The following is an 11,932-nucleotide window of genomic DNA, read 5'->3' on the forward strand; positions in this document are numbered from 1 at the left end:
ACTTCACATTGATGGCAAAGAACAGGTACACTGTATTTCTGCTAACAATGAATTCTTTGTATCCTAGGAAAATGGAGCTTTCTTTGTGATGACAAACATGATTATTACACCTGATCAGACACAAGGCAAGTGCCCAGAAGACCCTAATGAGAAGGATGTGATCTGTAAAAGTGACAGCGACTGTCAGGCCATGGAACCAGTCAAGTATGGACATGGTGAGTTTTGGTAGAAAATATAAGCTCCTATTTGTGGAATCATTAATGGTGAGTGAGAAGATCTAATTGGCATTCAGGGTATGTAGACTATTAGCTTATCATCTTTTTGTTGTTTTTTTACTTGATCAGCTTGCATACTTTATTAATTTAATAAAGTAAAGAATGATCCTTGCATTTGTTAACTCAATGTATGCAATTGCATAAGAGAAGCCTGAATGAATGAATTAATGCTTTATTTAGTTGCATGACTTTTCATGCAAAACTTGAGAGTGGAATAATGACATTGAAAATAGCATTTACCTTTTTATTTAACTAATTATAGCTACTACTGAAAATTAATTTTTGGTTTAGGCATCAAGACAGGAAAATGTATTGAAGCAGATCGTGGTACACCCAGGAAAACAGTCTGTGAGATTTACTCATGGTGTCCTGTTGAGCTTGATATTCTACCAATGCCAAACTTCACCCTCACGTAAGATTCTTTAAATTAACCCTTTAAGTCCCAATAGTGACCAACATCAATTTTCTCCTAACAATATCCATACAATGTCAAGAGATTAGGTTATGAGAATTAATAAAATGATCACCTAAGGGAAAATGCCTTGATCTTTTATCAAATTCTCTCAACTCATCATTTTGGAGATCAGTTTGGAGAATTTGTACATGTATATTGGGGCCCTAGGGGTTAACAGAATTTTTTTCATGTACCTTATTCTAGGAGATAACACTCCATGAAATTAATAATCTAAGGTATTGGAAATAAATGCAAATCAACACACATTTAGTGGAAAACAACTTTTATTGTTCCCTATTGTTTCTCTACAGAGAAGGAGACCCTCTTTTGAAAACTGAAGATTTTACAGTGTTGATAAAAAACAGTGTCCAGTGGCCAAAGTTTAAGGAGTCGGCGTATGTATTAATTTACTTGAAAAATCTTGCTGTAATTTATATTTTATCAAAGGTCTTGATACTTATGGTGATGGTGATTATCTGTGTCAGTGTAATAATGCAGGGCCAGGCAAAATGTAGTGCTACATTGCTACAACATATGCAATAGACCATTCAAAGTTTTTTTCAACTTTTGACGTGGACAAGTTAGGGTAAATCCATCAACACCACCGGAAAGAGCCCCTGTAAATTAGTAAAACTGCCAAGTTTGAAAGTGATTTGTTGAAAACTAATGAAGAAATAGCTTCCAGTGTGCAAAGAAAGTAGTGTCCAATAGCCCGGGGCTAGTGGATTTTGCTATTGGGCTAGCAAGTTCTGTTCTTAACTTGCCTGATGGGCAAGTGAAGTATTTTGAGGAATTCAACTGACAGAAGAACTGTGAAATCAATTCTGCTCATCAAAAAATTTGGGGGGCTAGTTGAAATGATGTTTGGGCTAGTAAATTTTAGCTTCAGCTTGCCCTGGGTATGCTACAAAAATTATTACTTTCTTTGCACCCTGGCTTCTCAAAGTCACAAAATGTTACAGATGTTTGTCTGGTGGGGGGGGGGGGGGGGGGGGGGGGGCACCATACAAATATCTGTAAATTTTTGCAACTTCCCAGAGCTATATCTTTGCTTGCTAAGGATGTATCACTTTCAAAAATGGCAATTTCACTAATTTTACTTAAGGCACTTTTTCCAGTGGTGTCAATGGATTTTCCCTGGGTGGTCCATGTCGAAAGTTGAAAAAACCTTGGAAGGGTTCTATATAGTCTGGGATGGTGCAGCATGGTGGAATAACCCATTGGGCAAATATAAGGATTGCAGTGGGAGCTTGTAAGATCTTATCTGTAGCTCACCCATTTTGAAACAGTTATTGGATGAGGTTTTTGTGATATCCAGAATAATCAAGGTAGAGGTGTATGTGTTTGGTCTTGTCTGATAACACTTACAAAGACCTTGATTACTTGGAATATAATAAAAACTGAATCCAATAATCATTTTTATGATACATTGTTTTGAAGAAAATAAAAACAAAATTACACTGTTGCATCAAACACAATTTAACAGTACTGGTAGAAATCATGCATTGAACACTCATAACAGCCTGGAGGTAAGTCAGCTACCTGCTAGTTGTTAACTAGCTTCCCTCCCCCCTTACCCCAGATAGGAATGATTAAGACTATAAATAAAATGTCTCAAGCTGAGGTCAGCTCTAACAATGCAGTTTACAATCAGTCCTGCAGGGGCAAATTTTTAACTAGCCTCCCATGCAGACGTTCTTAGGGGTTCGTCACGCGTTCCTGCCCCACGAACTTCTGCTGACTTGAGTGGAAAAAAACATAGACCAATCACAGCAGACTTCCAGATCTGGGAAGTGCACTTTGGACCCTGATAAATTTTGCGCTTGACTTTATAGCTACAGAAAAGATCAGAAAGGTCTCATGAAAGGTGAAGACCTTACAGTTTTAGAACAAACTACTCAGTTAATTCACAAGCGTTCTTACTAGTGGCTACCCTCACAATCTCATTGAAAAAATTACCTCGCACGGTTAAATTTCCTGAATGGAAGTTGGCTTTACTACAAAACAATAACGTGTGAAAAAAAATTCTGCCTTTTGTTCAGTCTTACAAGGTAACCCCGCTGTTGCATCACCCAAAGAACAACTTTATGAGCAAACAACATCTAATCCAGCCTTTACAGAGATACAACAACCCATCACTTATCTCCTAGATTTTCATCTGGAGCAAAAATCTTTGGTCACGTATCACACTCTACAGAGCTTGTACGTATGTGTTTGGCTTGTCAACACTTTGACTTCAACAGAGCCGATTGGATCTCCGATAATCTACATGTGATCTCCAGCTGATATTTGCGAACAATGGGAAAGGAATTGGCCTTCAGTTCAGCAGACGTTCGTGGGCCAGGAACGCATGCATGACGACCCCTAAGAATGTCTGCTTGGGAGGCTAATTTTTAACAGGCACCGAGGGTATCTTTCTGATTGGGGTTCCAGGCTTATCCTTTGAATTGAAATTTTTCTAATACACTGTAGTTGACATTTTAAAGATGTTCTTATAAAGTTTGGTTTGTTCTGAAATACCTGTGTCGACAATGCTAGTTTCAGCCAATTTAAGGCACTTTTGGAGACAATGTAATGAAACTGTGAAAGGGTGGTTGAGTATGATCGTCCGGGTGAACAAGGTCACTGTCAACAACAACAGTCCTATTCAGGACTACATTCACCTGGATGCTCATGCTCAACTGACTTATGACAATGTAACGAGTTTCAGTCAATAATATAAATAGCTCAAAAAAAAGCTGATACCATCCTCAACTGACCTTTTAACTGTAGTTTCTAACAAAATAATTAGTGGGTTAGAGGTGCTTTTAAGTATACAGAAAGGTACTGTAGTGTGTGTGTGTCGGTGGGGGGGGGGGGGGGTGTTCCTTTGGCATACGCTCTTTCAGATCCTCAGATATGTTATTTTTGGCAATCTGGCATAATTTTGCATTACAGATGCCATCACTACAACAGTTAATTTTTTTGGTGATTTAACACAATATTTTTCTCATCTGGGCTCCCTCTTTGAACCTTATTTTTTAAAATTAATTAATTAAGTTATTGTTTTATTTAAAATTAATATTGCTTGCATCTTTGTCTCACAGGCGAAATATTCCACATGATAAAAATGAATCTTATCTAAAGAGTTGTACTTATAACCCTAAGACTGACCCTCTCTGCCCGATTATGAAGCTGGGAACCATCGTCAAAGAAGCAGGGGAAGACTACAATAAACTGGCTTATAAGGTAAAAAAAAAATGTCTTAAGTGCCAAAATTTGTGTAATTTGTAAGATCCCCTGGTCGAGATAAGGCTGCTGCAAATGAGGTTGGTGTTTGCCCTTTTTTCGTGTTGTTTTTCATTATTATTTTCTCATTCTCTCTTCAGGGCGGTGTAATGGCCATTATCATTGACTGGGATTGTGATTTTGATCCCTTAACTTATTCTTGTCAGCCCAAGTACTCATTCAGAAGGTATTTATTATTTATTATGGTACATATAAAGCAGTTCCTAAAAATTTTGCATGTACAAAAAAAAAAAAAAAAAAAAAGCACTTTTTATTTGAGTGTCAATGTCTTTAGCACGAAAGTGCTAATTGGGGACACTATATTTTACGTCTCCTAATGGAGACGGGACTGCCATTTTACGTGGTCATCCGAGCCACGCGAAGGTCTCGCCGCTTGCAGTGCAAAGGAGTACCTTCATTTCTCAGTTATTTTAAGACCCTGAGTAATGGTTGGGCCCTGGGAATCGAACCCTCGACCTCCCACTCTGCAGTCAAACGCTCTACCGACTCAGCTAATCCTGCCACGGCTATTTAAAAAAACATGTGAATGTTTTACTATAGGACTGATGTTATTAACCTTAACTTGATTCATACTTCAATGTTGATTTGTTGTGTTTATCTTTCTCTTTTTTTAGGCTTGATGATGCTAACGCTGCAATTGCTGCTGGGTATAATTTCAGGTATCTAATCAGCCTGAGCCAGGGCAAGTTCTAACAGGCTTTATAACTTATTTGTGTTTTACTGGAATTGGCATTGATTTCTATTTTATCTACAGTAAATTTCTATACATTTTTTCCATATTCTCTTTTCCAAGATATGCCAGATACTATGAAAAGGATGGCAAGTTACACCGGACCTTATTCAAAGCTTATGGAATTCACTTTGACGTTATGGTTTATGGCCAGGTAATGAACATTATGTGACTGGCCACAGAATTGCGTGCCATTTTCCCAAGAAACATATGTTACTTGTTTACACATGTTTACCAGTAGCTGATCAAATTACATGCACATGCTTCAAGTTCTGATCGGTTTGTTAGCCATGTTCTGCTATGAAATTAGCTAGGTTTTCCAAAAGTTTCTTCTAAAACCAGTTTTCTATTTGGTACTTCCTGGATATTGCCTGCAATTCTTTGTGCAAATTTGTTGCTTGCATACTCAATTACTTATTAACTACATTAGGTATTAAAAGTCAAGTTGTGGGAAGTTTAGCAGGACCCTGGCTGATCATTTTTTTTTTTTTTCACAAAAAAAAATTTAAAGCGTCGAGGCCTCAATAATAGTTATTACCTAGCATTTTATTCAAATACTGTCTTTTTCTTTTTCAGGGTGGTAAATTTAGCGTTGTACCATTATTTGTCAATATAGGCTCTGGTCTCGCTCTTTTAGGAATCGTAAGTTGATATCTTTTACTGCCAAGTTCTCTTGACGTCCATGAATTACACCCCTTTGATCTTGGATAGTTTTCAAATGTATATGTAGACTGCAAACCATTTTCTTGTTCTGTGTATTTTCTCCAGGCAACTGTGTTGTGTGATATAGTTGTATTATACGTGGTAAAACGAAAGTCTTACTACAGAGAGAAAAAGTACCAATATGTTAATGATCCAGATGAAACCGGGTCTGAGGTAAGAAAGCTCAGTAGGCGGGGGTGAGGGGAGGGGGGTTTGGAGGTGGGGTAGGCTGCGAACAGCCTCTTATTGTTCTTTTGAATCACCGTAGATCGAGAGCACGAATAAGGGGTGAGCGGCTTTGCCGCGAGGAACGAGGGGAAAGCTCTCCTCCTTTTTCCATTAATTTGCATAATTTACTTTTTTGCTTGCCGCGTCTGGCTCTGAGGAAAGAAAGACGACCACTCGCAGTATACAGTCGACTCTCTCTTAACGGACACCTCTGTAAAACGGACACCTAGAGTTGGTCCCTGCCTTTCTTTGCTCCCTCTATTTGACTTTCTATAAGACGGACACTTAGTGCCGGTCCCAAAGGTGTCCGTCGTTTAGAGAGTCGACTGTAGAGGTAGGGGCAGGGGTTCCAAATCTCCTGCCTTCAGTTTCTCCTGGCTCCTACCACTTTTTCTTGGCTTCCTCCCTTCAGCCCTTTTGCAAGTTTTCCCTACCACTTTTTCTTGGCTTCTTCCCTTCAGCCCTTTTGCAAGTTTTCCCTTTATTTCTCCCGCTTCCCACCCTTTTAGAACTCCCACTAGCCTGCGAGCAAGCTCTCCATCTGGGGGAGTCACGAGAAGTCACGCGAGTACAGCATGCGAAAGGAGACACGAGTTTTGCTAGCAGAAATTCTCCCGGGTTCCGACTACCATGTCCTCCCCCGCTCAGTGATAATGGCTTTATACAACAGGCGTAAAACAATTCACCTTAACTCAGATGTTAACCTTCTCCAGTTTTCAAAACATCAATCACTCCCGTGCGAGACTATTCTTACCCTGATGATCAAAATACTATTCAACCCATTGACGACCTGACTTCCGGGTTCAAACCCTATACAGCGATGACGTAATCGTTACTGTGAAGCACATTCCATGTGGCTGATCTAACGAGACACGGTGAGCAAGACCGTAAAACTAGGCTGATGTGTACCTCATGCCCTGCTGTGATGTCATGTCGCTGATGCCAAAAGAAGTAAAATAACTGTTGAGAAAGATGTGTTTTTCAGTCATTGACACAGGCAACACAGAAGATACAATCATCGTCAAAAGTGTTGGGAAGGTTGCTTTTTTTACCTCCTTTTTTCCTTCCTCCCCCCGCCCCTGGCCCAATGTTGAGCAAAATGTTAATGTTTGTGCGCGTAATTGTTCTGTTACATCTCAACATTGAATAGGGGGGACGGGGGATATTTAGCAAAAGAGAAAACTCTCTTTTTTGAGGATTAAAAAGGGACCTCCGTTAAGTTGTATAACCTTCCTAACTACTCGTGTCTGTGATTGTAGCCTGCTACCAAGCTCTACGATTACCCCCAAATAGAGAGCTTGCTCGCAGGATGTTCGGGAAAAAAATCCGAGTACTCCTAACAGAAGTCTAACCTATGACCTTCTGGCTACTCTCTGAGACCGTTTTAGTCGAGATGGTTAGCTGTCAGGGGGAAACTGAAGGGATACCCAGCTCGCCCAGTTCAATTCCCATTTTGAAGGATGCGATCGAGAATATTCTCTCAGAGAATGCGTATTTGGGTGGTCGTTGTGGTTCAATTTTAATCTGCTACCCCAAATTCAACTTTCCTTTGTTTTTAATGTATAATCATACATAGCCATACCAAAAGTCGGACGAAAACTATAATTAATAATGAAAATGAAGAAATGATCGTCGCAGTGAACGCAATTTATGCAATTGCGTAAAGAAGCCTGAAAAAAAATTCAGGACTTCAACGGGGTTTGAACCAGTGTCCTCGCGATTACCGCTGCGATATATGAATTATTTCATATATCGTTAACACTCACTTCTTTCACGGGAACATATGAACCCACAATTGACCTGCTCCCAACGTCAGTGGCTTCATAGCTCAGTAATTATTGGTAGAGCATGGCATCGGTAATCGCGAGGTCATGGGTTCAAACCCCGTTGAAGTCCTGAAATTTTTTTCAGGCTTCTTTACGCAATTGCATAAATTGCGTTCACTGCGACGATCATTTCTTCATTTTTATTTCATTTCCGCAATTCATTTATTCATTTATTTCATATATCATTAACACTATAATTAATTATGTTATTTATGTATTGTGTGAACAAACTGTAAAATTGATAATTATTTTCTGGCAAAATCAAACTGAAACTACAGTTTACTGTTGTACTAAATTGAACTTTTTCGTTTCCATTATTTTTTAGAAATCACGACTGCTTCACAAAGAAACTTCAATGCTAACCTCAGGTTATCGAACAGAATAAGAACGAACAGCGTCAATCGTGCTGATAAGTGATTCGATTATTCTAGATGCAAACCAAGAGTTAAGCAGAGTAATGACTTTCCATTGCTGATTCAGTGGAAGTTCAGTTGCGTTGGACCTAAATAACAGTAGTCTTCTTGTAAGGTTTTTTGACGATGTACGGTTGGAGGCTGGAGGTATTCAGAGCTATTCCAGAGAAGCCTGAAGACATCTGATGAGAGAAGAGGGGGAAAAAAGAGGAACTCTTCAATGTGGTCATCATCATCATCATCGACTTAGTCATTATACGTCGTCGCCATCTTTGTGGATTTAACAAGCTATAACATAGGAGAACATGTTTATGTCCATTACCAGTTCGTTAACAGAAAACTTCCTCCCCTACCCCCGGAAAACTTCCTCCCCCACCCCTGTCCCCCTCCACAAACACAAATTTTTCCCTCATGCTTTTTCGAAAAACTGACGTTATGGCCGAATTTTTGAGACATATACTCCACGACTGTACAACATCGTTGGATGATAGAAATATGAGATCCACGTTATACAGTCACGAAGTGGTAGATTAAAAAAATAGATAGGTTAGGTTATGAAATTTTGGTAGAATATGGATATCTTTAAGATTCTTAGACCTTTTTACTCCAGACTTGCTAGAGGGTCTCAATTAACTTGGTTGTGTGACGGCCATAAATAAAAATTAGTTAGGAGTAATTTAATTCTTCTCGGATAAATATTAATTGGAAACTACTAATTACGTAAATTCGCTGAATAGATTGCAAATAAAGTCATGTTTACGTTAAGAAAGTAATGTATGTGATATGTCATGAAATTCCTATTGCATTCCTTTGTTCTAGAACGCGAGCGGTCGGCCTTTTTCCCTTCACACCACGCACGGGGAGCGAAAAAGTTAAATTTTTTAGATAATGATAGAAGGAGAAGGCTTTGCCACGCACGCCCCTCTCGCGCGTGCTCTCGAACTACTGTGACTCAAAAGAAAAACACGAGGCTGCTCGCAGTCTTCCTTCGCTCATGATAGTGTTCGAGAAATGAGGTGTTAGAAATATAAGATTACATAAAAAAGTAAGTATGCAAAAATATCTTCGTTCTTTCACGAAGAGACTTAATTCAGCACACCACAAGGGCAGGTGGAAAAGCCCGGAACAACCAGCAAGAAGAGAGGGTTAGGTAATGTAATGGTTTACGGACCTCTTTGGAAACCATCTTCCGATTTCCATAAATAACTTAAGTGAAAATTGCATTTCCCAGGAGACTCCCTCCCTGTTTCCTTAAATGAAACAAGAAAACTGGGTTCCATTTTTAAGTCGGTGCTGTACAGTCAACCTCCAACATAAGAAATAAAAATAAGCAAGTTACCCTTTTGAAACAAGAAAAGATTGGCATTATGTTTAACTGGGGCATTTCACAATATACTGTTAAAGTCAAAAGACCCTTTTTACCAGAATAAAATCACGAAGAAAAATCAAAGGGTGCCTATGGCTAACTCGTGGATTAATTATTTTAACAATGAAAGCTGATAATGACCTTGCAATTAACCTACCGGTATTATTTGAGTCTGTCAAAAAATGAAAGTGATTATGTTAAAAAAAAAATTGTGTTAAACTTAAGAAAATAAAATTAAAACGACCAAAAAAAGGAAAAATAAATTTCTCCGGCGGGAATTGAATCGCAGACCATTGACTATTTTCCAATTCCCCATAATACACTATGTCCGCCCCCCAAATTTTGCATAACTTATTGTCTTAAAATGCTCTTGGGAAAATGCAATACTCCCAGGAGCATTTAAAAACAATGGTTTATGCAAAATTTGGGGGGCAGACAGAGTGTATTATGGGGAATTGGAAAATAGAGAATTAACGTGAAAGGTCATCGCAATAGAGAGATTAAGATTCACATTTACCGCAAACGGCAAACGTCAGACTCACGTTGAGAATTTCTCAGAATAGAAAATAAGCAGATAAAAACAGCCACGAACGATTCCTGTGGTTAAAACTGGCATAAAACTACTTATTTTTGTGTAGAAGCAATAAAGAGTAAACGGAAAATAAGAGGAAAACTTGGTCACGTGGTACAAATTCACGTCCGCCGTTTGGCGTAAACGTGAATCTTAATCTATCTAATATATATTTCGCAACGGCACCAAATGTTACACAGGCGTGATTAATTAATTATCTTTAACGTTTTTGCCCATGAAATTCTGCCAGTAGACGCTGTTTGAAGCTGGTAGAGCTTTATTTATGAAGAATTCAAAGATATATTGGAGGAAAATAAGCAGGGTTCTGACGGTAAAAGCTGTGCTTTAACTCATTTCGTCGCATTTGAACTAGTGGCCGACAAAGCAAAACCATCGCGAAGTCTCTTACTGACGGCGTCGTACTGCATTTTCATGAGAAGAATCACATTTCTGTTTTTATTAAATAAAAGAAGCATTTCAGAATGATATTTCCCAAAAAACCGTGAGATTGGGAGTCTTGTAGTGAGGCCGTGAGAAAAGTTAAAAAATCACGGGAATCACGGCAGAATCGTGAGCTTGGACAAGCTTGTGGAGTCGAAGAGCAGCTGCTGATCTCTTCATCATATTTTATAATATCGCCTGGACGAGTCAAAGATTTTCAAAAGTTCATAAACTTCTGTCTCAAGGTTGGCCATAGTGCTAATTTGAAACATTCAAAGTCCACAATAAGACAACTTATCCTCCTATGGAAGCTACAAAATCATAACGCACTATGCACGCTCAGCACTTCTTTATCGCGGGGTCATCGCGGGGACGTTTGGGAACGATCGATCTACGACAATTGTCGTTTTGACATCGGGTGCTTTTGTGCGAGCCGACTAATTACGAAAGTGTCCACACCTGAGTGAGACATTTGCATATCGCAGTGCCCACTGAATAACTCGTTCCTTACGCTAAGCGTAATCCACGAGTTAAAAAGAGGACCTAAGAATCGTCAAATTAAACTTCTCTAACCTTCACAAAGCCGTCATTACGCGACTTCTTAAAGTCCACGGAAACACTTAAAAGTCGCTTATTTATATATTACTTAATCAAAATCCTTCTCTGTGTAACTCGTTTGATGCCAAAAGTTGACGGCTACAAATCATCCTATCCGGTGTATTGTAACGCTGAGAACATCGACATGCTGCCAATTGAAGGATATTTTTCCTTCAGAAAGGAAAGGTCCCTTACAGGACACGGTTGATAATTGGGTATCCGCATTATCGAGGTTGGCCTTCTTTGAGATTTCGTTGATTGGGCAAGAAATAAGTGTCCGTTGCCCCCATTAACGGGTGTCCGTATTAAGTGGGTTCAATTTAGAGAAAATTTAAGGGTTTTCCCCAGGGACAAAGAAAACTGTCCTTAATAACGAGATGTCCGTATTAAGCGGGAGTCCGTAAAGCGGGCTTCGACTGTAGTGGTAATGTGTTCTTTTTCTCAAGACTCGTAAAGCAAATTAAGTTTTCGTTCTCTTTTGTCTGGTTATATTCCATTTGAAGCTCTTCTAACTATCCAGGTGAACATGTTCGACAGTGCGATCTATAGCCCGCTACTTATTGTAAAGGCGGCACCAACGTTCACAGGACGGGAAGAGATTTATAGGTAGGGTTAAAAAAAAACAGCACCCCACGTCTTACAAGAAAGTTTTAAAAAAGCTGACCTCCCCTTATGAAACATTTATCATCCAATGGACACGAATAGATTTAGCGCATGATGGTTTCTACTCAGAAACACTGGTAAACTGCGACCGCGTAATACTAAAATGCTGAATGGCATAAAACGAATTAATATCGATTAGATCCTGAACACGCGCGCGCTTCAAGTTGTGTTTTTAGAGGTATTATTTGTCACCAAGATTTCCAACTTCTATAATAATAATAATAATAATAATAATAATAATAATAATAATAATAATAATAATAATAATAATAATAATAATGATAATGATAATAATGTAGAAGGGTGACTGTTGGGTTAAGACAGATTGAAAGAACTTGAAAACTTGAAGTTGGAGAAGATGTTTTCTAGTCTTCAAGT

General features: G+C 38.8%; 1 protein-coding gene across 1 annotated transcript in view; it reads left to right on the top strand.

The window, feature by feature from the left end:
- LOC140951942 (P2X purinoceptor 4-like) overlaps positions 1–8,628 on the top strand; it is a 17,146-nt gene extending 8,518 nt beyond the window's left edge. The window contains exons 3-12 of the mRNA XM_073401323.1: positions 68–215; positions 567–687; positions 1,041–1,124; positions 3,816–3,957; positions 4,098–4,183; positions 4,632–4,676; positions 4,811–4,901; positions 5,324–5,389; positions 5,516–5,623; positions 7,829–8,628. Coding sequence (XP_073257424.1) covers positions 68–215; positions 567–687; positions 1,041–1,124; positions 3,816–3,957; positions 4,098–4,183; positions 4,632–4,676; positions 4,811–4,901; positions 5,324–5,389; positions 5,516–5,623; positions 7,829–7,888 — 951 coding nt within the window. The 3' untranslated portion in view covers positions 7,889–8,628. The remainder of the gene's footprint in view (positions 1–67; positions 216–566; positions 688–1,040; positions 1,125–3,815; positions 3,958–4,097; positions 4,184–4,631; positions 4,677–4,810; positions 4,902–5,323; positions 5,390–5,515; positions 5,624–7,828) is intronic.
- Positions 8,629–11,932: the final 3,304 nt, after the last annotated feature.

This window comes from Porites lutea, chromosome 11, assembly GCF_958299795.1.
Source record: "Porites lutea chromosome 11, jaPorLute2.1, whole genome shotgun sequence".
Taxonomy (NCBI): Eukaryota; Metazoa; Cnidaria; class Anthozoa; order Scleractinia; family Poritidae; genus Porites; species Porites lutea.